The sequence below is a fragment of the Phaenicophaeus curvirostris genome, chromosome 19, assembly GCF_032191515.1.
Source record: "Phaenicophaeus curvirostris isolate KB17595 chromosome 19, BPBGC_Pcur_1.0, whole genome shotgun sequence".
NCBI classification, from domain to species: domain Eukaryota; kingdom Metazoa; phylum Chordata; class Aves; order Cuculiformes; family Cuculidae; genus Phaenicophaeus; species Phaenicophaeus curvirostris.
This window is the reverse complement of record NC_091410.1, coordinates 4,197,042-4,224,230: the sequence shown is the minus strand read 5'-3', so window position 1 is coordinate 4,224,230 and position 27,189 is coordinate 4,197,042. Positions and strand designations below refer to the sequence as shown.

The following is a 27,189-nucleotide window of genomic DNA, read 5'->3' as shown; positions in this document are numbered from 1 at the left end:
GAGGGTGAGGAGGCCCTGGCCCAGGTTGCCCAGAGCAGTGGTGGCTGCCCCATCCCTGGAGGTGTTCAAGGCCAGGTTGGATGGGGCTTGGAGCCCCTGATCCAGTGGGAGGTGTCCCTGCCCATGGCAGCGGGTGGAACTGAATGGGCTTTGAGGTCCCTTCCAGTCCAAGCCATTCTGTGGTTCTATGATAAATGCTTTTTAATACTAAACGCTGATGCCTGTGGTAGTAGTAACTTGATTTTTGGTAAGAGGCTTCTTGCATCAGTACCTTTATTCTGGTTTCAAGGACTGCGTCCGGTGCTGACAAACTAATTGGGTTTTTTTTTTACCCTACCAGATATCCTATATTCACGAGCTGGGTTAGTCCTGCCCATGTGCTGTGAAGCATACCTGTGGTATTTGACTGATAAGGCGAATTCCACACGAGGCTGTGGACATAAGGAGGCTTTACTGTACGGTGTTTGGTTATCTTAAAGGCTTTTAGTCTGAACATGGCACAGAGTTCCTGCAGGTAGGATTTGGATATCTTCTGCCTCCTGTGCTGTCCAAATTGCAAAGGCAGGATTTGTTATGACAGCCAGAGGACGGAGTGTTGTGCTGACGCTGTGCTTGGTGACTCTTTTTTTCCTGAAAGCTCATGTGCTGCTGTTGGAAGAGGCAAGGAATCATTTGTTGTGGTTCACCAGGGAACATTCAGTTCAAAAATAGTAGTGCAGGAAAAGACAGAGGTTCACTTTCCAAAGCAGTGATGGATGCAGGCAGCCTTCCAAGATGCGTATGAAAATGCCTCCAGCTCTTATTTCAGGATGAGAAAAACAAGCACAAATTGATTGATGAAATCTAATCCATGGCTTTTGTTTGTTTGTTTTCCATGCTCTAATAAGTGAAAGACAGGGCAAATTTGCTTTGATTTATGACTAGAGTGCTCAGGTTCCTTTGCTTTGAATTCTGATTGGGTTTGGGGGAAACTGGAGCTTCAGGGGTTTCAGGCTGTTGGCTCTCGTGGTTTCAGGAGGTGAGGAGTGGTGCAAAGAAGATATCTTCTGCTTTTCAGCCTGTGAATCAGCATAAAATGGGAAGAGTAAGAAGGCCTGGTTGCTGACAGTGCATCCTGCTCTCCACGGATGGTGCCAGCGCTCAACGGCAGAGTCATTCCCTGCGAGATGGGATGACTGCGGCAGCTTCGCGGCGCTTGGCGGCTCTGGGAACTCTGATAGTCAGAATGGGCTGTTATCTTGAGAACTGAAGGCCAGAGGCGAGCTTGGCAGAATTCCTTTATCAAGTCGTATTTTAGGTGGTTACTTGTTTAATTCCAAAGGTCAGTGGCCATTGGTGTTGCGTGTGGTGGAGCAGCAAAGCATGGATGGGGGAGTCTTAGTGCTGTCATTTGTTGTGTTTGTCTGGCCTTGCTTTGCCTCTGCTTTAGTTCTTCTTGTTTGGTGTCTGAAAATACTGGGCAAACAGGATTGTGAGGAAGAAAGCCGGTGGCCTGCATGCAGAAAACCTGCCTGTTCATGGATATTGAGTAATATTCATTCACTTTATATGGCAAGTATTTATAAGCTGGTTTTAAATGGGAGAATGTGAGGTGATTAAAATTGGGAAGAGTGGTTTATCTGTCTGTTTGAGATGCTGCAGGTACCTCCTGGGTGGATCGCACTGCCTCCTAGCAGTACCCAGAACAATTCTGGACGTGCTTCTACAGCTCGTCCTCATTGACGTGCATCAGGGAATTGAGTTGGCTTTGAGAGTGGGGTGGAGTGGATTCCTGACTGTGGGAAGGGGTGGATAACAGTGGAAGCATCGTGTAATGTTTCAAGCCGAGTGTTTTGAACTGATATTTGATCCAAACCTTACCAGCAGCCTCCCATCACATGAAGAACCCGGGAAGCTTTTTTAAGGTACTGTGTTTCACCTCCAGCTGTGTTTGTGTTTTCATAACTTAAGCTAAAAGGTGGCTGCAGGAAGATTTCAGTTTGACCTTAAAGGCAAGATTCTTTAGGCTACTTGAAAAATACTGTCTTCATGTTTAGTTACTTCTGCTACCTGTTGGCTTCAGCTTTTGGCTTGTAGTATCCAGAGGATGCTGAGCATCTCACTTGTAAGGATGCTTTTTGGAGGTGGGAAACCAGATATGTTCTGTACAACCCCTGGGATTTAAAGAAGTTCTTAACCCACAAACTGCAGGTTTTAGAGTGGTGGCAGCGTGGAAAAGCTGTTCCTTCTGAAGTGGAGAGTTGCTCTGTCCCACTGACTGTGTAATGGGGTGGGGGGGGTGTGCGGAATTGAAAAGAGCTACTGCATTTTGAACTTAGTTCTTGTTTGAGAGCTGCTTCAGATCCTGGAGTTATGCCTGTGTCGCTGATTTTTTCCCAGGGCGCAGTGTGAATGCTGAGCGGTGTTGTAATGAATTCCGAGTGGGCAGCAGCATAAGCCTGCTCTCATTTCCCTGGAAGACGCTGCTGCATTGTCTTGTCTGTATCCTGAAAGCCTCTGTGTTGTTTGTCAAAGGCTGGATTCTGCAAGTGCCACGTATGCAAAGAAGCCCGTGAATAGGAAGGGTTTGCCGTGCTGGTTCTCAGTTTCTCACATAATGCCCGGAGCTGGGACAACCAGCAACAGGCTGAAGCAAAGCAGTTTTTGTTAAACTCTTGGTATTCCATGAGCATCTGCTCTCTCACATGTGAGATGTTTGAAATTGGTTGTATTCTGATAGTGCCTAGGAGCTGCTCTCTGCCGGGCGTATCCACGTGCTTGGGTGGGCTTGTGCGTCCGCACTGTAAATAGAGGGAACGGGCAAAGGTTCGCAGAAGTGATGGGATTTACTCACGGCCACGTGCGTGCTCGTGGTGGGCTTGGAAGCTGTCTGCACCTCCCTGTGCTCAGACTGATGCTGAACCACCATGTGCATGTGTTCTTTCTCCTGTCACCTGTGCGTGTGAGGGAAGGCAAGTGATGCATTTGTGTACAGAAACTAGGATCTGGATGTTGGAGCGTGGCATCACATGCTGGCTTTAGGATCCAGGGTGGATGTTCATGCAGTGCAGCCACATCAACAACCCCTGCTGAGGGCATTAGGCATGATAGCAGAGACAGAGTGTAGGTGATGGTGAACTCTCACTTGCTTAACCAGGGCGGGCAAGGAGTGGGAGACTTGGAAAAAGTCACCTTGCTCCCGTTGGGTGGGTTTGGGAAGGAAGAGTTGCTGCCAAGACACCTGATCTACCTCTCTGAAAGGAAAAGTGTCTTTTGACCAGGTGGAAAAAAAAAATGTCTTCTGCATCAGCAGCTGGTGATGCTGCCAGTACTTGTGGGTCCCGGGCAGCTCGTCTCACGTCTCAGACAGCCTGACGTGTTTGCAGGGGTTCCTCGGATGCTTCTTTCCAAGGGTGTGCCGTGTGTGAGCAGATAGGAAGGCGCCATGGGCCCAGCTGTGCCTTATCTCGGCTACTTCTAGGAAATGATGTAAGGTGCTTCCTTGCACAGACTCTTTTCTAGATGCATCCTGGATTTTGCTGACAGATGGCTTCCTGGCTGGTACCTTTTGAAATTGGCTCCACTGGAGCAGCAGGAGCTGACCCCTTTCTGTGCTACGCCTCATTTATTTTGGGGAAAATGTGCTTCCTGCTAACCCAAGCCACTCGGAATGTGCTGGTTTGGAGCCAAGTTCTATAGAGGAAAAGGTCAGAAGGCTTTTGCTGAAGCAGTTTCAGTCTGGCACTGATGTCAGCAGCAGTAACCAAGCCAAGCTGTTCCCCTCTTCCTCTCCCTGACAATCCGAATCGCAGTCCAGGAGCGGCCTGACGTGTGCCTGAGCCACAGCAACGTCTGCTCTCCTGAGCACACCCGGTGGCCACACTGCCACAGTCTGGGAGGTGATTCATGGGCTCTGCCCCCGCTGTGAACATGCTTTTGCGTAGGATTTAGGGTTTCTTCCTGTGTTGTGATTAAGCAGCCTTGGTAATGATTGCAACTCCTGAAGCAAGTACACCCCAAAAAGCTTTTACCTGGAGAGGAGCTGCTGGGCTGATGGTATAATTGCTGGGAGAATAATGATGGCTCCACGTGTGTGATTTATTTCATAGAATCATAGAATCACCAGGTTGGAAAAGACCCACCAGATCATCGAGTCCAACCATTCCCATCAATCACTAAACCATGTCCCTCAGTACCTCATCCACCCGTCCCTTAAACCCCTCCAGGGAAGGTGACTCAACCCCCTCCCTGGGCAGCCTCTGCCAGTGCCCAATGACCCTTTCTGTGAAATATTTTTTCCTAATGTCCAGCCTAAACCTCCCCTGGCAGAGCTTGAGGCCATTCCCTCTTGTCCTCTCCCCTGTCCCACAGTACAGAGCAAGAAGGAAAAGGAAACACCATCAGCTCTCTCGGGCAGCATGGAGACCTGATCCATGACAAACTCGCTTCTCCAGTAAACCTGTAAGGTTAAATAAACACAGTGCAAGGATTGGGGTGGTTTGGAGGAGCTTAGCACCCTCTGGATAAAGCTGATCTCGCACCCTTAGGTTCTGGCAGCTGCAGTCTCAGAAATGTGTCAGTTCTGCCTCTCTTTGTTTGTGAGCTGAGTGCTGGTCTCCGACATGAGCCCGCCTGCCCTCTGATGAAAGCATGGGATTGTTTGTCCCACTTTTAGGTGTCTAAAATGTGGGTCACTGAGATGTGGGACACATCAGTGTGACAATTTTAGCCCTGAAGGGACAGTGTTGGCTATCGATGCCTCTCAGAGTGTGAAAGTCAGGGCTTCTGGGTCAGCTGTTACTGTCTGATGAGTTTGATGCCAGTGTTGTTTAAAGACTCTGCTTTAAACAGAGAAGAGATTGGTTTTGGTGTATTCTTTTCTGGGTGTTAGTAACAGAATTCAAGTCTTGGTTTTGTGGGAGAAAAACGGGTGCCTTCCTGTGGAAGAGTTGCAGGATTGCTTGGGGAGAGCTCGGAAGTGGTATCAGGTGTGGTGCTTCTCCTGGCTGTGGTCAGGAGCTGTGCCTGTCCAATCAGGCTGCCCAGGGAGGGGGTTGAGTCCCCTTCCCTGGAGGGGTTTAAGGCACGGGTGGACGAGGTGCTGAGGGACATGGGTTAGTGTTTGATAGGAATGGTTGGACTCGATGATCCGGTGGGTCTCTTCCAACCTGGTTATTCTATGATTCTATGAATTATCTTGGCCCTGCTAGGCATGGCAGGACTGTGACCGCCACTTCAGCATCTTCCTCTGCATCTGAGACCTGGTGTGTGTTGAGGCCTCACATGTCCTTTGCTTCCCCTGGACTGAGTGTCGCTCTGTTACTGAGCAGCAGCTGTTAAGTTTGTGTCGGGTTGTGTTTTCACACCAGCTGATAGCTGAGCAGCAGCACAAATGGCACCCAGTGGTCCACGGAGCTGAGGTAGGACATCCTCATCCAGAGAGCGTGGTCCCCCTGCCTTGGCTTGGGAACCTGGTGCTTGGAGCACCTCCAGGCTGGAAGCACTGCTGTATGATGTGACCATGTAGTTTTATGAGAGGCTGGTATTTCTTGTGTTGGTTTGAGAGGGAGCAAAACTGTGGATAACTTTTATTACCTGCATCTTTTACATGAAAGCAGGAATTAACCAGGACTCAACCCAGGGAGAGTAGGTTAAATAACTGAATTTTAACCTCCACAGCAGTGTTAGCAGCTGACCTCGGAGTGTTTGTCCTCGTTCATTACGCGCCTTTGCTGCTGTAATGGGAGCTGTAGTGTGTATCGCTGTAGTGGAGACAGGAGGTGAAATCTCTTTAAGAATGCTTAAGGAATGAAAGCAGAAGCTGATAGTTGTAGATTTTAAAATCCTGACCGGCTGCAGCCCTGAATGAGCTTGTGGTGTGACCTCCTGTTTCAGAAGCAGGTAGAGAACACAGCCAGCATTTCTGGTCTCATTACAGGTTGCTGCACGAGCACTTCCAGAAGCTGGATAAAATTACGTTGCTTGTTGCGGCAGGTCTCTGTGCAGAATGGTGCTTGTTAGGGATCATTACCATCCTGCTTGTGGGTGCCCAGGCTGGATGCCACTGTCAGAAAGGCTGCAGTGATGAAGCCTAGTGCTTAACAGCAGTTTTAGGGGTGGTCTGCCTGTTTATCCTGAATATGTTCCTGTATTTGTGTCCTGCAGGTCATACTGATCATGGACAGTGAAGAAATCCCAACTTTTTCGAGTCCAAAGGAGGAAACTGCGTATTGGAAAGAGCTCTCCTTGAAGTACAAACAAAGGTAAGGTACTATGGTAGGTTTGCAGGCTGGATTTGGCTCTTAATGACCAGAACCATGTCTAATCTGTTTCTCTGCAAGGCTGCACCAAGATGAGTATTGGATACTTTAGAAAGAATCTTTTCATTTCCAGCTTTAAATCAGCTTTAAAACTTCCACCCGTGTGAAACTGAGTGTGTTTGTTGCACAACGTTCCCATGCCATGAACTCCAGGCTATGTTTTGAGCATGTTTGAGCAAGAGCAGAGTGCTTTTGCGATCAGCTGTATCTTTGCGTAATTAAAAGTGCTGCCTTAAGTACTATCTCGATGTTTTATCATAAGAAGTACGCCTGATATCGTTACTGTTCCCTCAAGCTCCTTGTAATTGAATTACTGATATGAGAAGTGGCTGATTTGGTGTCTGCTGCAATTTATTGAAGTGTGTTGCATCTTGTAGTCCAGTCTGTGCCAGTAGCTTACATCTTTTAGGGACACAGGGCTTTTTTTGTTCCCAAAAGAACATGAGAGGTTGTTATTGAGTAATGCTGTGCTGCTTGGAGTGGGGGCCATTGGTGGCTCGAAGTTTTCCTTTGGAAAGCTTTCTTTGCACTTGGTGTTACTCCGGCAGTCAAGGTGAAGCCAGTTAAGCTTCTCCTAACCCCAAGATACAAACTGCTTTTTTTTGTTTGATTTGGGGCTTTTTTGCGGGGTAAATGTTGACTGCATGGAGGAGCCTGTCCACGTGGAGAACCCTGAGCCGTTTCTGGATCTCAGGAAATTCTATCTTAGACACCAATGGATCTGTTGTTTCCTCAAGTCTTGCTGGTTTTTGCTGCTGCTTCCTAAAAGCTGAGCAATTATGTGTGGTGAAGATGCAAATTTAATAAGCCAAGTATGTGGAGTGGCCACTTCTAGTATGTAATAAGTCACAGTGGTATGAGGTAGGTGTGTGCTGGCTTCCTGCCGCAGTGCTTGGTAACACTAAGATTCAAGCTGTCGTGCTTTTCCAGAACCTTAAATTTCCAGGTGGTGCAGAGATCCAGAAACTGTTGTTCTCTCTCACAGTTTTTGACCAAAATCTGGTTAAATGTTTGTTGAATTCATTGACTCCATTGGGTTTCTTAGCAACTAAATCTAATGGAGTATAATGTGGTTGTCAGAATCCCAAGAATTCTGTAAATAGCTTTGATACAAGTTTGTATTCACACATGCATTTAATGTAGCTGTTTGTTTGATGTAAGAGGATTAATTTCCCTTTATAGCTAAGCTTAATGTGATTTCTCTGTTTCCCTATGTTTCTTTTTCCCCTTAGAGGTCTATAGATGACACTTAAGTACTTTAAACTTCTTGTTTTTTCAGCTTATTATTTTAAAAGAACTGTGGGTTTTGTTTTAACTTGTGAGAAGCTGGGTTTTCAACTGATGAAATCTTCTGCTTATAGCTTCCAGGAAGCTCGTGAAGAGCTGGCTGAATTTCAGGAGGGAAGCAGAGAATTGGAAGCTGAGTTAGAAGCTCAGCTGGTGCAAGCTGAGCAGAGGAACAGAGACTTGCAAGCAGATAACCAAAGACTGAAGTATGAAGTGGAGACATTAAAGGTAAGTCTTTCCTGTCATAGCTTTGCTGCTTCTTGGATCTCATTTTAGTTTGTCTGCTCTGTTCTTGGTCAATAAATATCCAAATGGAGTAAAGCAGTTGTCTGTTTAAGATCCAGATATGGGTATGACATGTACTCCAAATAAGGCCAGGGAAATTTGTGGTGGAATTTTTCTCTCTTATATCATGAAACTCTTGTTATGGAGTCTGTGCTCTTTTGTTTGAATTCCCTAGGCTTTGCCAAGTGGTAGCTTTATTATTTATGCAGGCAACGTCAGCATAGCAACAGGGCGGACAGCACAAGTGTGTTTTGTCAGACCACTGCGCTGTTGTCTTTCTTTGCCTGCTCGTTCTTTTGCCATTATGAGACTCTAAAGAGAGCTGAAGATGGGTGATCTGTGCACATCTTTCAGAGAGGATCTCCTAATCCTTTCTTAACAGCTGCCTCCGTGGAGGCAGGAATTCTGTAAGGCTCTATGTTGATTGATGCTATAAACTGGAGAGGGGCAGATTTTGACTAGACATAAGGAGGAATTTCTTCACAATGAGAATGGGGAGGCACTGGAACAGGTTGCCCAGGGACGGTGTGGCTGCCCCATCCCTGGAGGTGTTCAAGGCCAGGTTAGATGTGCCCTGGGCAGCCAGATCTAGTGTGACATGTCCCCGCCTATCGCAGGGCGGTTAGAACTGGATGACCTTTAAGGTCCCTTCTGACACAAACTATTCTATGATTCCATGCCTCTATGTTAACAAGTTCTTGCCTCTTTTAGAATCTTGGAAGAGCATAAATTTTTGGTAGTCTTGGGTTATTTCAGTGAAGGCAAACTTTGGGAACTTACCCAGTGGAAATAAAGTTTATGGGATTAGGCGTTTGCATATACAGTCCCAGCTATACATGTAAGGTCTGTATGTGTTCTGTAAGGTCAGCAGTTTTTCGCTGAGCCCCCTCTGTGTACACTGAGAGCTGGTAAAAGTGTTTGGGAATGAATTCTTCCAGTCTTTTGAAGATGAGCATGTAGGCCTGGAGGATTTGTAACAGATCTCAGTGGCTCACTTTTGCCAGCGGAGATGTCAGACAAGTTCTGGTAACAGTGAGGTGATTGTCAAGGGAGAGGCACCAAAGGGGAGGCTGTGCAGTCAGATTTCTCTCTGGCTTCTTAGATGTGTGAGGCTTCAGAGCAGCTGTTGGTGCAGGCTGTTGGGAACAGATGCAGAGATGTCTCGGAGCAGCCAGCTGTGTTGTGGTGCTGTCTGTGCACAATGCAGTGCTTGTGATTTTATACCGTGTCTGGTTCAGAGTGTGTTCTTTCTGACGCTCCAATGTTTGCTCTGTGTTACCAGCAGTCCCACATCACAGATTGCAGCGAGTACGTTACTTTCTTTGTCTCATTTTACTACTGATGACTTTGAGTGTTTGCAACTGATGTTTATCTCGCTGCTTCTTTCTTTTAGGAGAAACTGGAGCACCAGTATGCGCAAAGTTACAAGCAAGTGTCGTTGTTAGAGGATGACCTGAGCCAGACACGTGCCATCAAGGATCAGCTCCATAAGTACGTGAGGGAGCTGGAGCAGGCCAACGATGACCTGGAGCGTGCAAAGAGGTGAAGGCTGCAGACCTCTTCTTTCCTTCAAGTTCTCACTAGATCTTTTCTTTGCTGCTCAGATTGATCATTTTATTATTCCTTAAAAAGGAAAATAACACATACATACCAAAAAAAAAAAACCCAAACAAACCCCAGGACGCTAGATTCTTTGAACAGTGCAGTTCACCTTTGGAGTCCACCTCCCATCAGCTAGCGGAGTTATGTTACAGCAAGAAAGGCACTGAAGTTCTTTGTGTTCCTTTGAGAAACAAGCTATGCAGCAGGCTCACAGCAAGCCAGGCCAGCACGCTGCTCCTGATACTACCAGTTTAGTGACTCTTGTAATAGATCCTTGTAGTTTAAAGCCCTTTTGAAGTAAGAAGCTAAGGCTTTATGTAGTCCTTTTTAAATCAAACATGCCAAAGGAGTCTCCTCTTCCCTCGTGTAACAGCTTAATGACTGCAGGGAGCAGATGTGTCCTGTTTAAGTGCATAATATGAACAGGCTGCTATTAGAAATGCCCAGTTTTGGAGTAGGTCATGCTTACATTTTGCTGAATGAGAATTCTGCCATTGATTCAGTAGGACCAGGAATGAGCCTCTGGCTATCTGGCAAGAAGATCTGAGAGCTGAGGCTCTGTTTCCGCAAGGCTTTTACCCTCATGACTAACTTTTGACACAGATGAGTTCTCTCACTGAAATCTTGGAAAGAATTGGGTCTTAGGTAATATCCCTGCTTGCTGCACTTGCTGGGCTGTTGCCTGTCCAAAGCTCTGGAGATTAAGCACCCCCTGAACTAAGGCACTGATGAAATATATGGCTTTGGAGCATGCCTTGGGAAAAGTGGAGGTAGATCTGCTGGAGTGGCTCTTTTCCAGTCCTTTGGCTCATCTTTGAGAGCCAAATGCTATCATGTTCTTTTCGTCTAATTCCCCTGCCTCTTTGGAGTTTATTAGTCCTTCCTAAGAGGCGTTTCCGTAGCTTTCAAATGACTAACTTGAATGTAGAGCCTGCTCCCCTTTTTCCTCTGTTTTGAATACACTTTTATGTTAGCTGAACTGAAGAACCTAATATTCTGGATTATGTTTCTAGGGCAACAATAGTTTCATTGGAAGACTTTGAACAAAGGCTGAACCAAGCCATTGAGAGAAATGCGTTTTTAGAAAGTGAACTGGATGACAAGGAATCGTTGGTCATTTCTGTGCAGAGATTAAAGGATGAAGCGAGAGGTAAGGTTTGTGTGATGAGTTCTGTGTCTTGGAACTGGGTTGGCTTGCAAACAGAAACGTGTAGCAACTAAAGCTCATGTTTATCGAGAGCCTCACGTGAGGAGACTTGAACTGGTTGCGTACTGCATGTTCTCTGTTCTTTGCATGTCCAGTGTAGCTCCGAGGAAAAGCTATAATGCAAAATTAATGTCATATTCATGCAGGTTTTTTAATACAGGTGAGTACAAAAATATTGTGTTCCATGGATGTAACAGAGTTGAGGAAGTGTCCTTTGGAAGCTCCCACTTGCTGTGGTTTTGTGCCTTGTATAGGAAGGAAAACCACAGGAAATGACAGGGAAATGCGTGATAAACGGTTAAATAACTTTCTTAAAATCTCCTGTCTTCTGCATTTCTTCTGAACCTCTTGGAAACCACCTGGTTTATTTAAGGTTTCCAGTCTAGACCTGTGGGATTAGAGACATTCAGGACAATGTTCTGGGATATTCCCCAGTGGATTTTAAACTGAGGATGCTGGGGAAGTGTTTTATTAACCCTTGGCAGAAGCTGTTTTCTCTAATGATGAGGTCGGTCTGCCACTAATGTACTTTAGAGATCAGTGGTTTTCGTTTCCCAGGTGAAGCTTCCTAAAATAATTCCTCAGCTAAGGCCTAGATCTTCAAGACAACATGCTTGGATGGGATCTTTGTTGTAGTTCTCCTTTGTGAACCTCTTTGAACCAAGTTTGTGCCCCACAAACTGAAGGCGTCTATTGGAAGCACAGGGGTTTTATAATGAATGTGGAAAGGGAGATGAGGTATTTTCTGAGGAAATAAATGTGTTGTAATTGGGGTTAGGGCAATAATACTGGAAAAAACAGCAAAACCTAGCAGACTGTTTTCTAGAACACTGGAATAATCAACAAAGAAGACATCTTGTTTCTTGGATGAGTCATTTGGAAATGTTTAGCCTTTGTTAGGGTAGCGAAGCTGCATGTTATTCCCATGACAGCAAGCAGGAATTTTAAGAGAACTGATAGGCTGTCAAACTCAAATATAACATTTCTGATTGAACAGCCACAAATCCTCTTCCAAGAGTCGGAATAGATTTTCATTTCAGCTGTGCTGTTTTACTTAAAATCAGTTGTAAATATTTACGATAACTTAAAAGCCATAATGTACAACTAATTTTGCTCTTGCACGTTATACCAGATTGAGACAAGGAATAAGAAGTCTGTAAAGATTCTACCCAAAAAAGGAACAACCCCCTTGTAATGTATTTATTTGTGTCTAGTCCCTTCTGAGGATTTTGCAGACTCATTGCTGAACTGCTGGATGCCCTCTGTAGCATTTGCTACCATTTTTGATGCCATTTGATGCCACCTGGCAGAATAGCATGAAGAATTGGAAACACAGGAGTAGGTCGTTCCTCCCTTTTTCCAGCCTCTGTGTGTGCAGGAGCTGAACGCAGCTCAGCTGGCATTTGTGAGCAGCTGCAGCTTTTGTAACACACTTTCGATGAGACTTACGCTACTGATGAGGACAAATAGTGAGGTGAAGTCAGCTGCTGCCCTTGCTGGGGCCACACAGTGCTCTGGTCCAGGGAGGGCTCTGTTTGCTGCCGCTCTTCTCCCAGCTGCTACGGGAAGTGATGGAATTGCCCCAGCCCTGGAGGGGTGTTCATGGCCAGGTTGGATGGGTCCTTAAGCCCCCTGATCCAGTGGGAGGTGTCCCTGTCCATGGCAGGGGGGGTTGGAATTAGATGATCTTTAAGGTCCCTTCCAACTCAAACCATTCTATGAATCTATGATTCTAATTGAGCTGTGATTGCCCTGAGGGTGTCCTTGCTGCTGGAGAAAGCCAGCAGTGGGCAGTTTATATAGGGTTGTTGCAAAGTGTCTCCTCCTCCTCTCTCCCAAATGGAGACAAAGAATGTTCCTTAGATAAATCAGTCACCAAGAGGTGTGGTTTTTCCTTCTTTCAACCCTCAGACTTACGGCAAGAGCTTGCAGTACGGGAGAGGCAACAAGAAGTCACCCGAAAGTCAGCACCCAGTTCTCCAACTCTGGACTGTGAAAAGATGGATTCGGCTGTCCAAGCGTCTCTCTCATTGCCAGCTACACCTGTTGGAAAAGGATCCGAAAATAGTTTTCCTTCCCCAAAAGGTAGAGTTGATAGAAACGGGGTGTGGTTGTTTGGCAGTATGTCCAGCTTGTTAATAAACCATTTCAAGTGCTTGTTAGTGCACTTGAAGGAAATGTAGGAATGTGTGGATCACACAGGCGTTGCACATGGTGTGTTAAATCCTGGGGTGGCATCAGGTGGGTTTAAGGAGTATCATGAGTAGATAGCGTGGGAAAGAAGGACAGTGGAGTTTCAATAGCGCTTCTTGGGAGGGGTCAGAGGTTTGCACTCTGCAGTTGATGCCTGCAGCAGAGCACCAAAGATGTTTGGGATTGCAAGGGAGTGCAGTGACTGATATTTGTGCTTAAACATGGAGTAGCAGTTGTGAGCAATTGGTGGGCAGTGAATCAAACAGTCCAGGCTGCCCCCATTATCACACATGCTCTTCAGGGCTCCTGATTCCCTGTGAGGCATCAGGATGTTAGTCCAGTCCCCTTTCCCATCTGGATGGCTCTGGACAGCCATGAGGATTAACACATTACTTTTTAAATTAGAAAGAGTCAATTCCAGAGGAAGCCCTGCTTGGATTAGTTGAATCACAAGCAGTGGGCTTGCAGATGGAGAGTGCATGAACTCTGCCTGTAGGCCTAATGGGAAAGAGGGTGGGGGACAGGAATTGAACTTTATCGTTCTTTCATGTAGTCTGTATGGTATTGTGGGATAACTGTATGAATAGTCTGTAGTAGGATTTTTAGATTTACCTTTTTATGTAGAAATTGATTTTATATATATATATGTATAAATGAGCCATAGAGGAGTGGAGCATATAATAAAATGTGTCTGTGTTTGCAGCTATTCCAAACGGATTTGGTACCAGCCCTCTTACGCCTTCTGCTAGAATATCTGCACTCAACATTGTGGGAGACCTGTTACGGAAAGTGGGGGTGAGTGCTCTGTCCTGAACCGTCCCTGGCTCTGTGCTGCTGTCACCGAGCCTTCGTCCTTGTGCGCAGTTACAAGGCCTTGGCCCACGCTGAGCACATGCTGTAGTTTCCAGATCATCCACATTTAGTATATTTAGTTTAGACACAGTTCAGTATCTGTTAATATATTTTCTTTTGATTATCATCATTTGTAAAGCATATTACGAAGGTTCTGATCCCAACTTTGGGTGATGAAATTCATATTTTAGTAAAAACTTTATCAAGCCCTTTGGTATATCAGGTTAGACAGTGTCAGGCACTTGTTCTTGCTTCACTTAGGCTTGTGGCTTCCTCTCTGATGAGACCCAGACACAGAACTGGACCTTGGGTGCTGGGTACCCAATGTTACTGTGGGAGAGGAGCCCAGATCACGCTGCCAGCATCCCCATGTGCCCTGGGAGATCTGCAATGGATGCTGGATGTGGAAAAAGATCTAGAAATCTTTGATAAGAAAGTGAAAAAACAAATCAGGAGAAAGCCAAATGTTCCCATCTGTACTTGGTGGGGAAGTGAAATGCTTGAGCCGTTAAAGGGATTACCTCTAGAAGTGGTTTAAACATCTGTTCCAGTGTTGTTCAGGATGCCAGGCTTTCCAACTGAACGAAGACTTGACCTGTGGGCTACAAGACCCTTGTTGATGTGCCTCAGCAGTCCGTGTTTTACACGGAAACAAGATAGCTCTGTGTGTAGCCTCCGGTAGTGGTGCTCCACTCTCTCGTGGTTGGCACCGAGGATGACTGTAGCTGCCGTAGAGACGGTTGTTTTAGCAAACTCTGGCATTAAAAATTTCCTCGTTGCTTGCATTTGGAGCCAATGAGCTCGCAGTCGGTTTGAAAGGGCAGCAGGACAACTTGGGGTTATGGAGTGACATGTTTAAAATGGGATCATTGTGAGTAAGAGTCTGCAGGGGATTTAGGGAGCTTAATCGCAATCCCGGGTGATTACTCTGCAAGGACAGGAAGTGCCAAATAAGCATGCTGCTTTCCCGGCCTGCTCTTATACATGCTCTGCCACCGATACAGAATCCAGCTCATGCATTTGTTTAGTAGCAATTATACTCAGGGTTTCTCCAAGTTTGGCTATTTGTTGGATGCCTCACCCCAAGCTTTGCTTTCTTTTTCTCAGCAAGTTTTCCCTCAGCTTGCAACTGAGATGGGGAGATTCTTAGCAGGGATCACACAGACTATTTGCAGCTGATAAGTATTTTGAGACCAAAACAGAGGTAGTTATCCTTATCTGGCTGTGGAGTCACTAAGTAACCTTACCTGGGTCTCTAGGATTTTACTCCTGATAGCACGTCAGTCCCTTGTGAATGGAATATGCTTCTTTGTGAAATGGAACCAAACCCCATGTTTGGGGAGATGTGTTTCTGTCTCATTCATTTTGTGAATGCCCCACCACGCAGGGTGGATATAACAAATAGGTTTTCTGTTGGACCAGGTGGGTGTTCATCACATCAAGCAGGTTGTGATAGGCAGCAGAAAGAGCAGTTGATGTTCTGAAGTGAAGGAGAGAATCAGGATTTTGGTTTCCCTCCTGCCAGGGGTCAGTGGATAAGACAGAGACTTGCCAGGGGAAAATGATCTCACCAGACTTACTTGGGAGTGACAGAGATGAGGCACAGCCCTTGGAGGTCAGCTTAGCTGCTGCCTTGGATTCCTCCTGATGCTGTGGGTGTAGTACCTCTTGTTCTGAAGTATATCAGAGGGGCTTGAGAAACTGGATTTGTTTTACACGCCAAGATTAAGAAAGAAATGCTGGAAGGCCTTGTCCTGGGGAAAAATCTGTTTCCAAATATGCAGTCTCTCCCAAAACTTGAAGATTCTGCTTTAAACACTCTTTGTCTTCTGTTTACCTTATGCCAGGGTCACTCCAAGTGTGAAAGCAAGAGGGTTTGATACCTTTTGCTAAGACTTGGCTTCATTTTTTGGGATAATCAATAGCTGATATGTTCTAAAATCTGAGCCCTAATGGGACCAAATTGTGCCTGGCACTTGGCATCAGCATCTCATTGTGTGGGAGGTTTCATCAGTTGAAAATCCAGCTTCTCTGTGACTGAGAAAGTGATGGCTTTGTTCTCGTTGAGTTCAGGTTTTGTCAAAGGGGATCACACTGGGGTCCTGGTTGTGGTGAGCTGGGATCGTGACAAAGCCTGAACTACAGCAGCAAAATACTTTCCCTTAATAGCAAAGAAATAACATCATTATTTCTTCTTCCCTTTCACAGGCCTTAGAATCCAAATTAGCTGCTTGCAGGAATTTTGCAAAGGACCAGGCATCACGGAAATCCTACATTTCAGGGAATGTTAACAGCAGCCTGATGAACAGCAATGGCACGAAGTACCCCCACCCTGGGCACACTTCTTTCTTTGACAAAGGGTAAGTTGGGATATGGTTCTGCCCTTTAGGGGAGTGCATTTCAGGGTGCTACTTTTCTTGGCTTGCCTTCATCCCACCATAACTTTAATCTTATAGGACAAACAGTCGGTGGAGCCAAAATCTCAAGGGGATGGAGGTGACAGTGCTGGTTTCTGTAGAGGAAAGAGAAAAGCAAGCAGGATTGTCTCTTAGCTGGTAGCATGTCAGCACGTGTTCTGTTTCTCTGCTGCCAAATGCTTGGCGGCTGCATCTCAGGTGATAGCAAAATCCCAGGCAGCAAACCCGTGACTGTACTCTTCAGAAAGGATCTCAAGGAAATAGTGGTGGAGTTGTCATGGCTACTGGTGCGCTCATGCGTGGGGAAGTACATTAACCACAAATCTGGAGATTCCCTTGGTGAGAACAGCTGAGTGCAGGCAGCAAATGCTTGCTTGGAGGGCGGTGCCCTGTTTGCTCTTCTTCCCCCACTATTAGGAGAAAAGAAAGCATCGTTAACCGTGTAATTCTGGCTGATTGAGGGAGCAGCTGCCTCCATGCTGGCTGTACTGTGCATCAGCACTGAAGCCAGAGCCTGCTTTCACAGGAAAACCTACCCCACACGTCTCCTGTGACCCACCCGTGGTCAGAGCTTCCTCTGAGAGCAGGAGGTGGATCAGCAGGATGATTTTCCCACAGTGTCTCGCAGTGCAAGTCCCCGTGGTTGTATGATCAGCCCTGAGGAGCGGGGTGAAAAGCACAGCACTCCTCCAGAGTTAGCACAGTGATAGGCTCTGGGGAGACCTCAGAGCAGCTTTCAGTACTGCCAGGAGCTCCAGAAAAGCTGGGGAGGGGCTCTGGATCAGGGAGGGCAGGGATAAGATGAGGAGGGATGGTTTTCAGCTGCAAGAGGGGAGATCTTGGGAAGAAATGTTTTGCTGTGAGGGTGGAGAGGCCCTGGCCCAGGTTGCCCAGAGCAGTGGTGGCTGCCCCATCCCTGGAGGTGTTCAAGGCCAGGTTGGATGGGGCTTGGAGCCCCCTGATGCAGTGGGAGGTGTCCCATGACAGGAGGTTTGGAACCGGATAGGCTTTGAGGTCTGTTCAGCCCAAACCGTTCCATGTTTCTGTGATTCTGTGATATTGCAAGCTTTCCCTGCTGTCACTGGGCTAAGTGCCCTCTGTGCTCCCTGCACTGTAGCAGTCTAACATACTTAACCTCAGGCCAGTGCAATTTAATGCTAATATTCAGCACATCCTCAATCCAGAATTTTTTTTAGAGAATTAAACGACTTGTTACTAATGTAATGAGTGCCACAGAGCAGGCAAGCCAAACTTCCTACAGTTGTTCTTGTTTGAGCTGCGTGGTGTTGCTATGTGGGCATCTTAGAAACTGGCATTTGGAGTTTTTTGAGCCACTGTTGTTTGCTGCTTTTGGAAAAGAGGATTTTGGAGGCTTAACAGAGTCAGTGTCGTGCACAACTCAAACAGACCTTTGGGTGATCTGTGTACAGCAAGGTTGGCTGGGCTGGGTGCATCACCACAGCCGTGCTTGCATTTCAGGTACAGGCTCTCAGGGCAGTTGTTAGGCAGGGATTAGAGCTGGTCTTAGGAGGCAGTGGGGCTATATTGAGTCCTGGTGTGGTGAATAAGCCGATTGCTGTCTAGGGTGGGGTCACTTTTAATTATCCAGATTGTCATCAACCTTGTTATCCGGGCTGGCTGTCTGGGGTTAGGAGCAGGCTGAGCTGAAAAAGTCTTGAAACCCAGCCTCCTGGAAAAGAACTTTGCTGCCTACAGGAAAGCTGGGGAGGGGTTCTTGATCAGGGAGTGCAGGGATAGGATGAGCGGGGATGGTTTTCGGCTGAAGGAAGGGAGATTGAGATGAGATCTTGGGAAGAAATGTTTTGCTGTGAGGGTGGGGAGGCCGTGGCCCAGGTTGCCCAGAGCAGTGGTGGCTGCCCCATCCCTGGAGGGGTTCAAGGCCAGGTTGGATGGGGCTTGGAGCCCCTGATCCAGTGGGAGGAACTGGAAGGTCCCTTCCAATCCAAACCATTCTGTGATACTGTGAACTTCTACAGCAGGGCTGGAGGATGTTAGTGGGCTAGAAAAGGAGGTGAAAATGGCTGATGTGCTTATCTGCAAGGTGTTAAAGATCCTAGCACAGCCCTGGTGTCCTGTCCATCTTCTCTGCACCTGGAATGCTGTTCACCTCTCTCCTTACATCTGCTGTCACTCTGTGCCCCTGCCCTGTCCAGGTCTTTGCATGCTGGGTTCTGTGCTGCATATGCATCTCTGCCACTGTTTTGTGGAACCTCTACAACTTCATCTGCATGTGTGAGCTGTTACCTGAACAAGGTCAGCCCCGTTTTGCCGCGTGCTGCAGCAGCACCCGAGCTCCCAGCGGTGCTGGCACGTGTTGCTGGCAGGCATCGCATCCAGAGCGTGCTGTGGTGGCTGAGCATGAGGAGGTGGTGCTGCTCCTGCTGTCTCCTCCTCTCTCTCCATCCCCTCTGCTCTCCTCCCTGCTCCTGGTCATTGCTGGATCCTGAAACAGCCACGTGTAATTGTGAATCTGTTCCAATCTGTTGTCACTGCCTAAAGGGATGGCCAGTTGCTGGGTGATGGTTTTGGGATAGAGGTTGCTCAGTCGCATCGTTACAGTTCCGCTTACTTTCCTTCCTCTGCTGTTTTGTTGGTTAAAGTGTTTGAGGAGTCTCCGTCTCTGTCAAACGCTGGCTCTTTGCTTGTGGGGCAGAGCTGAGCAGGGAGCTGAGGACAACGGTGGGAGCAGCGCTTCAGGGAAGCCTGGAGGGCAGCTGGGCTTGCCCTAAAGCTTTGCTGGAGATTGGAAGAGACAGGAGTTACCTACGTCTTTTTAAAGCTCAGCGAAGTCAGGTGTAAAAATAGTCCTGCAGACGTGTTCGTTCAGGAGCAGGAGGTTTCTGTCCAGATGCCAGGGTGTGGCAGAACAGCACCCGAGGATGTGCTCAGCTAGGTGCTTGTCTCTCGCTGGTGTAGTTGATCTTAATCGGTTATGAACTTGGATCCAGTTGGGGAACAAAACGGCTCTAGCCCTTTGGGCTGGGCAGGGGCCTGGCACTGGAACAGCTGAGCTGAGACTGCATGAGCCCCATTGCTGGAGGTGTTCAGGGACAGGTTGGATGAGGCTTTGAGCACCTCATCCAGTGGGGGGTGTCCCTGCTCTCTGCAGGGGGTGAAACTGGATAGGCTTTAAGGTCTCTTCCCACCAAAACCATTCTGTGATTCTATGAATCTGTGGGGAGTTTTTATCTTGGGGCATTAACTCCTTGTTCACTGTGCTCCTTCCTATGCTTTTGAATGTCAAGTCCTTTTAGTTAATGTTTATTCGTAGGTTATTGCAGTGAATCCCTTGAGCTTTCTTTTAGTAAGAGAAGCTTCAATTAGAATGTGAGAAATGCCTCTGCTTGCACGCTTCTAGCAGTCCCGTGGAGCACGTAGGGATATTCACACAGCGGAGACTCTTACCCTCAATCCTGACTGTAAAACTGTGAAATTGGGGTCTTCTCTCTGCTCTCTAGTCCACCTTAGTCAAAGTTTCCCTGGAAAAACAGGGGACTGTGGGTAACTGCTGCAGGTGAGTAATCCGATCTCCTGTAACGTGCTTTGCAATGCTACAGGTTTCTATCTGGGACATGCGCTTACAGCCACATAGCATGGTGGGATGCTGACTCTTGCTGAAACAGGAGCCCTCCCTGCCTGTGCAGAGCAGCCTCACTATGCAAAGGTCAGAGAGGAGAGGTCTGGTGAGGTTTTGTTTAACGCTTTTTGCTTTTCCCTGCTTCTTCCTCCCAGAGTTGTGTCCCAGAATGTCATTATTGTGTACATAAACTGTTCCAATTTCTCTCCACTAGGCATGAGAAGGTCATATTCCCCACCTTGGTCATGGGTAAATGAATTCATTTGCACTGATAAGCTGCATGTGTTTTAACGTTGGTGCTGGGAGGGGCAGAGTTGGTGGTTGTGCTAACAGCATGAGGTAGTTCTTTGCATTACAAACTAATGATCAAAGCCAGGGGGAGGGAGGGCTGTAATCTCCCTGTTCTTTTTGCTTTAGATAAACTTCTCTGGTGCTCTGACTTGTCAGACTGATTGCTTTCTTGATCTAATTAACGTCTCTTCAAGTACATGCATGTTTCTGATTGAATTTATTACATCAGAGATACAGGATGAAGTATTGCTGCTGTTAATTCACTGAATTTTGAAAGTTAGTTTGCTTTTTTTGTCCTGTTTTTCCATGCTTGTTGGCCATCAGCTTGCTGATGCTCAGATGCCATGGTTCTGGCTAATGGGAAAGGGAACAAAGGCAGAGATGTGCGGGGAGCCTGCAGTGGTCTGAAGTGTGTAGGTAGTCACAGGGCTACTCCTGCTTGGAGTAGCCAGTCCGGGCCAGATGGGGACACTGGGATGGCACGGTTGTGCCAGGCAGGCTGTGCAGGACAGGGGCTCTCGTGGGAGGAAATTCTGTGGCACAGGCCTGCAGCCACTGAGAGTCAGACCCGTCACGCTTATCCACCCATTAAGGAACACGGAGGGTTCCCTGTGCTGTCCTAAACTGCTACAGCCTTGTCCCTGTCCTCCTCCTTACAGAATCACAGAATCACCAGGTTGGAAAAGACCCACTGGATCATCGAGTCCAACCATTCCCATCAATCACTAAACCATGTTCCTCAGCACCTCATCCACCCATGCCTTAAACCCCTCCAGGGAAGGTGACTCAACCACCTCTCTGGGCAGCCTCTGCCAGTGCCCAATGACCCTTTCTATGAAAAACTTTTTCCTGATGTCCAGCCTGACCTGACCCTCCCCTGGCAGAGCTTGAGGCCATTCCCTCTTGTCCTGTCCCCTGTCACTTGGGAGAAGAGCCCAGCTCCCTCCTCTCCACAACCTCCTTTCAGGTAGTTGGAGAGAGCAATGAGGTCTCCCCTCAGCCTCCTCTTCTCCAGGCTAAACACCCCCAGCTCTCTCAGCTGTTCCTCATAAGGCCTGTTCTCCAGCCCCTTCACCAGCTTCGTTGCTCTTCTCTGGAGTCGCTCCAGAGCCTCAACATCCTTCTTGTGGTGAGGGGCCCAGAGCTGAACACAGGATTTGATGTGCGGTCTCACCAGTGTTACATCTCCATGATGGGCGTTTCTCTGCCTCCTTGTGCTGTGGGAGAGTCCTGGGTGTTAAAGCACCAAACTGCCCCAAACCTCACTCTTCCTCTTGTTTTCTTGCTGGTCTGGTCTCCAACGATGCCTTGACCATATCCATTTACTCCTCCTCAGGCTGCGCTGTTCAGCTCCCAGAGAATCTTCTGCTGAGTTCTGTTGGATGCGTAGAGCTGAGGGAGTCTTGGAGATAAAGTGCCAAGTACAAAATACAGCTTGAAATACATTTTAATGAGTAAAAATCTGTCTTGAGCAGTCACGGGATGGAGAGAGCAGTTGGAAATGGGCAAAGTCCACACTGCTGTAAGGATAGACAGTCAGAAGTATCTGTCAGAAAGCACAGCAGGGGACATTTCCAGCAGGGATTGGTGCTTCTGGCTCCGGTGTCTCAGGAAGCCAAGAGCAAATGCACGGCGTGAACCCTGCAGAGTGTGTTGAGGCTGAGGCTGGGGAAGCGAAGCGAGTGATCTGCCTGGCATTAATCCCTGTGGGCAGCTCTCCAGGCCGTCGGGCGGCGTCAGCTCCATGCAGGCTGCTCTCCTGAGACCTCAGAGACAGAGTGCAGGGACTTCTGTGCCCAGCTCACTTCTGGGAGGTGAGGCAAGAGTCATCCAGCACTTCTAGTTTTTTTTTTACAGCTGCTCTGTTTAATGTATTTTATTTCCTTTTAACTCCGTTTTGAACTGCAGCAATGCTTTCTTTCTCTTTTTATGCATTTTTATGTTACCAACAGAAATCTCTGTCTGGATAAGGCCTTGTTAAGCTCAGCCGTAGTTCCAGCTTTCAGTTTCCAACCCCAGTTCCTGCCACTATTTGGAGCCTTTCTGGGAAAGGCTTTCAGAAACCCAAAGCTGATGCTTTTATCTCTGTTTCCCTCCAAGGGCAGGCAGGGTGCAATGAGCAGTGCAGGTAACTGGCTCCAGGAGCTGATCCTGGGAGAAGCTGCCGCAAAGAAGTCACTCGTTGCTGCTTTCTTCCTTTATTTTTTTAATTAGCAAACAATGGGGAAACCTCAGAAGCCTTCTAAATGGAGTTTCGGTCTCTTCCACCCTCAGCAGAAAGCCTGCTTGTGTCTCCCTTGTGAGTTGCAGTGCTGTGAGCCTCCTTGCCTTGTGCTGGTTAATGCTTAACTCTTTGCAGCTCTCATCCTCTTGCTGTCCTGGCTCTGCCAGGGCGCTTGGTCTCCCTTCTTGTTCCGGGAGTCGCTGGATTATTTGTGGCACGAGTGATTTAGGCAGAGTCCTATCCAATCCAAGTGGTGAGCATCTGGTGGTTTCAGGGGCTTCTGGCCTTGTTTGCATAGCTCTTGAAGGTGGGAAAGGACACTCAAACTGCTAAAGATGCCTCTGAGCAGGAGCTGAGGAGCATTAGAGATGTGTTGCTTTATTTAAAAGGAGAAACTGCCTGCAGAGGCAGATCTGTTGCATGGGGACGGCTGCAGGGAGGTGTTCTTCCCACTGACAGAGCTTGGGTGCTGGAAACCCAGTTTGGGAGCAGGTGGTGCCCCAGAAATAGTGATATTTGAGGAGTTTGTACTACTCGCTGTGTCCTTGGTGTAGGGGAAACACCCCATGTTGGATTTTGGTTCTGATCCATCATGTGGGGGAGGCAGCGGGTGAGGGCAGGGAGGTGCCTGGTGGCAGGGAAAGGCAGCTGGCCTGGTGCAGAGGGGGATAACGTGCCGTGGCCTTGAAAAAGGGATCAACTCCGCAGCCTGCCTGTCCCACTGTGCTGCGCTGGAGGCAGAGCGGCCAGGGAGGTGGCCAGGGTCATCCCGCAGTGTCCGTCTTTCACAAAGAACAGCTCTGAATTGAGTGCAGGGAACACGACAAAGCTACAGGGTTTGGCTTTAACGTAGCTCATCGAATGCGAGCACTCCCAGGCTAGTGAGGGTCACTTTTCTCCAGCCCTTTCAAAAGGGAGCAAAATACCATGTGTTAATCCCATTTAGGGTTTTTTTTTCCTCCCTGCCCTCCTTGGTAAAGGTGCTTTCCAGCTGATAACCAATGTGTGGAGTCATACTGGGATCAGGTTGGCTTCACGCCCCTTGATCCAAATGGGAACGGTGCAATACACATCCCTAAGGCTCTTCAGCAGCTTTTTATTGCCAGCAGCCAGGGAGGTGCTTTCCTTTGGAAGCAACACTTAAAGGGGAGCTGAAGTTTCCAGCTCAATGGGGAGGAGGTGGGGAAGGTGGTTTCTCCCTGCTATGACCCAGACTGTGCTGATGTGGATGTTTAACAGGAAGATGGGGAAAGGAAACAGCCTGGCTCCCTATGGCAGCAAGTGGCGTTTCCATGGGAATCTGTCCCTGCTAGCAAGTGTGGAGATTCTACCTTTTCCTCCGTTTCTCGAAGGATTTTGAAGCCGCTTGGTGCAACAGCAGCAGCCTCTGGGTTTGCTGGCAGGGAGTTTGCATCCCTGATCCAGGAGGTGTGAGGCCACCAGTGGATGCAGGCAGTGCAGGAAGGGAGTACGGCACGTAGGGAGTGTGGAGCTGGCGCTGCTCTGTCCTGGGGACGCTGCTTGCACCTTGGTGCCTTTGGCAGCCAGAGGGATGCGCTCCTCTGAGCACTTGGAGAGCGAGTGCAGCCTGAGCCCAGTGTCAGCAGCTCCCGGGCGGCTGTTTCCTTGTCGGTAGAGCCACTGCACTTATTTTTCGTCTTACTTTTGCTCACTGTGGTTCTCCTGAGTTGCCCCTTCTTGCAAGGACTGGTCTGAGTGCCATCTTCTAGGGTGCTGGTGAAGTGCTCCACTGCTTGGAGCAGGTGGACGTGGAGGTGGGGACCTGTCCTGCCTTGCTGGGGTGTGTGGTTCACTCAGCTCCGCAGTTACAGCCCCAGCCGTGAGGGCCTGGGCTGGGCGAGGTGGCCGGAGCCAGGGATGCCATCCCTGTGATTGTTAAGGCCGGGCTGCGGGCGGGCAGCAGAGGGCTTGCCTGGGCGGGCGCCGTGGGGTGAGACAGAAACAGGAAAGCTGTCAGATCCAGATGCTTCTCTCCCAGCCCCCCAGGAAGCTGGATTCTCCATACCTTCATCTAACCAAAGAGCCTGCAAAAGCAGGGAGCGCGCAAATCCTGGAGGTGTGGAGGCCCACAGAGCCCCTGCCGCACCGCAGCCGGGGGTGCCGCAGGGTAGAGGCAGCTCCTCTGTGCTGGAACTCCTGCCGAGCTTTTGCCCCTTGGCTGTGTCCGTGTGTCCATCCATCCCTGTTCCAGGGCTGTGCACCTGCTGGGGCGGCACCGCTGCCTTCACGGCTGCAAACCCCGGCTCCCAGGCCTGCGGGCAGCGATAAAGGGGCAAGGGGAGCTGGTGGTGGGGACCGAGCCTGCAGCGCAGCTCTGCCTGGTGCCTTTGGTGTGCAAACCGTAGCGACCAGCACAGACCTGCTCCAGGCAAGAGATCAGCACCCACCCTCACAGCCAGAGGTGGGAGCCCTGTCCCATCTTCATGATGAGGGTGGTGAGGCCCTGGCCCAGGTTGCCCAGAGCAGAGGTGGCTGCCCCATCCCTGGAGGTGTCCAAGGCCAGGTTGGATGGGGCTTGGAGCCCCTGATCCCGTGGGAAGTGTTGCTGCCCACGGCAGGGGTGGAACTGGATGGGCTTTGAGGACCTATGTTGGCCTTGCTCCTGCACCCTCTGAGCAGCCACAGTCAGGGCAGCAGATGCAGTGAGGAGGGAGGGGAGGGCTGTGTCTTCCAGCTGCTGGTGGGGGGAAGAGGTGAATGGTGCCATCTTCTGGGGCTGCTCCTTGTTTAATGGCCTGTCTCTTGTTGCTTCTCAGGGCAGTAAACGGCTTCGATCAAGGTCCCCCTGGACTGGGAGCATCCCGACCATCCTCAGCGCCTGGCATGCTCCCCCTGAGCGTATGAGCCCGCGGAAGGTCATGTTCGGACTTGCGGGTGCTTTTCTCAGCCAACTAAGAGAAGAACAACTCCCTGTTCCTCCCCTTTCGTGCCCCGCTGGAACATGACCCGCGCCGTGCTGCCCGAGGAGCCCCTGTGCTCGCGACCCTCCATGTCCTGTTAATGCAGTTCATTATTTCTCCCATCACGGATGGTCTCTGACGTGGCCCCAGGGCCTGTGCCGCACAAGCGGAGTCGCACAGCGCTCCGTTTTTCAGGGGATGCAGGGGTCCTGCTTGCCAAACCAGAGCCAGGCAGCCCTTGGCCCCTCGCTTTATCTCCTCTCTAACTTAAGTTTGGTGCGACACAGATGTTGGCCGCTTCTCTTCTCCCTGCCTGCTCCAGCCTCCTGCTGCTTAGGACGTGCGGCTGCCGGCCTCGCAGCGCAGCTGCTGGCCTGTTAGTGCGGCTCAGACCTCGTGAGCGGGACCCTGGATGCGGCTGTGTCGTGGTGGCACTTTGGACATTGGCACCTGGCAATCGGATCGAGGGATGTGGCTCCATGAATGCCAGCCGGGCAGGCTCGCAGTTGTGGCTGCCTCTGCTGGAGCAGCCACGGGGGAGGCACGTGCCCTGCAGCCCGGCCTCAGCTCCGGCTGTGCCGCTCGGGGCTCCAGGAGCAGGCAGGGAGCTGCTGGGTTGTCAACACGCTGGGGGTGACGGGCACAGCTCCTGCACGCGGCAGCCCCAGCCCCAGCCGCCTTGGCGCAAGCTGGCAGAGCTCAGGTGCTCTCCCTCAGCGTTCCTCTGCCCACGCGACGGGGAGCCGGAGCACATCTGGATGCTGCAGTGCTGCTGGTGCCTCCAGCTGTGTTCCTGTGGCACAGCCTGAGCCCTGCCTTCCTGCCCCTCCGCAGCAGGGAGGCCACAGGAGCGGCTGGAAGCCGCTCATCCACCCGGCCACAGCCCCACGCCCCCCTCCCTCCATCCCTCACAGCCGTGCTCCGCTCTGAGATCCGGGCTGGGATGTTGCAGCGTCACCTCCAGGCTTCTGTGACAGTTTTGGGCGACTGTGTCCGTGTGGGTCTGTGTGTGGTTTTCTGTCTATGTGCCTCCGAGGCGCTGGATTTTAAAACGAGCCAGCAAATCCCACTGGGGTTTGAGCAGTGGGGTTGGAAATCGTCATTCCCTGCCTGCTCTGTCGCATTCCGGTGGCTCTGCAGCCCTCAGTCGGTTTATTCACAATCAAACCCCTTGGACCCTGTAGGAGGGAGGTGGGACCCCCCCCTGCTGTTTGGGATTGCGTGGCTGCTCCTTCCCTCTGCTGCATCCAACTGTTTACATTTGTTTTACTGTACATAGGGTTGTAAACATGAACGCCTTGGCCCGAGCGCTCTGTACATAACTCGGGCTGCGTAGCTTTATTTATTCCGAAGCTCTCTGGCAGGTGTCACTAGGACGGTGTCCCCCACCGCGGCGGTGACACAGGTCACGGTGTGGGTTAACAACAACGTGAGAGTCATCTTCTAAAAATAAACTTCTTTTAATGTGGAATCCGTGGATTTTGCAGAACCGGTGGCCGTGGCTGCATTTTGTCCGGCAGGGGTTGGTGCTGCTGCTTTGCGCTGCCAGGCGGCTCCGGCACGAGGAGCGTTTCCTCTTGGTTCCCTTTGTGGGCAGAGGGCACCGGGCACTGCTGGCCGGGAAACGTCTCTGCTCCCGGCACAGAAAACCCTGGAGACGCGGCTGAGGCTGGGGTTGCAAGATTGGATTTGGCTGGGGAAGCGAGGGAGGCCTCCGGCTGCCACCGCCAGGGAGTTGTGCCTTCTGGGAGCAGCCAAAAGGCATCTCCTCGGCAGGACAGTGGGCTGGGGCCCTTTCCCAGGGGGCACCTTCTATGCCAGGGTGCCCGGGGGCTGCCAGTGCCCGTGGCTCTGCCCATGCGGTGCTGGTCCATCCTGCAGAGAGGTTGGTGCAGCCTCTGGCTCAGCTGCAGCCCGGATGCTCCCAAGATCCCACTGGGGGGCTGCTGCCTGCTCACAGCCCCACAGAATCACAGACTGTCCTGAGTTGGAAGGGACCCAACAAGGATCACT

General features: G+C 49.6%; 1 protein-coding gene across 6 annotated transcripts in view; it reads left to right on the top strand.

The window, feature by feature from the left end:
* Positions 1–26,665, top strand: part of NDEL1 (nudE neurodevelopment protein 1 like 1) — a 31,017-nt gene extending 4,352 nt beyond the window's left edge. For 2 of the 6 annotated variants that reach the window (XM_069872360.1, XM_069872361.1), the window contains exons 2-9: positions 6,145–6,242; positions 7,661–7,814; positions 9,265–9,413; positions 10,487–10,623; positions 12,592–12,765; positions 13,577–13,668; positions 15,934–16,085; positions 25,033–26,665. In XM_069872360.1, coding sequence (XP_069728461.1) covers positions 6,157–6,242; positions 7,661–7,814; positions 9,265–9,413; positions 10,487–10,623; positions 12,592–12,765; positions 13,577–13,668; positions 15,934–16,085; positions 25,033–25,120 — 1,032 coding nt within the window. In that variant the 5' untranslated portion in view covers positions 6,145–6,156 and the 3' untranslated portion in view covers positions 25,121–26,665. Of the gene's footprint in view, positions 1–994; positions 1,322–1,879; positions 1,905–6,144; positions 6,243–7,660; positions 7,815–9,264; positions 9,414–10,486; positions 10,624–12,591; positions 12,766–13,576; positions 13,669–15,933; positions 16,086–19,954; positions 19,998–25,032 lie in introns of those variants that run through there. The other 4 variants (XM_069872359.1, XM_069872358.1, XM_069872362.1 and 1 more) reach the window with 4 other exon arrangements.
* Positions 26,666–27,189: the final 524 nt, after the last annotated feature.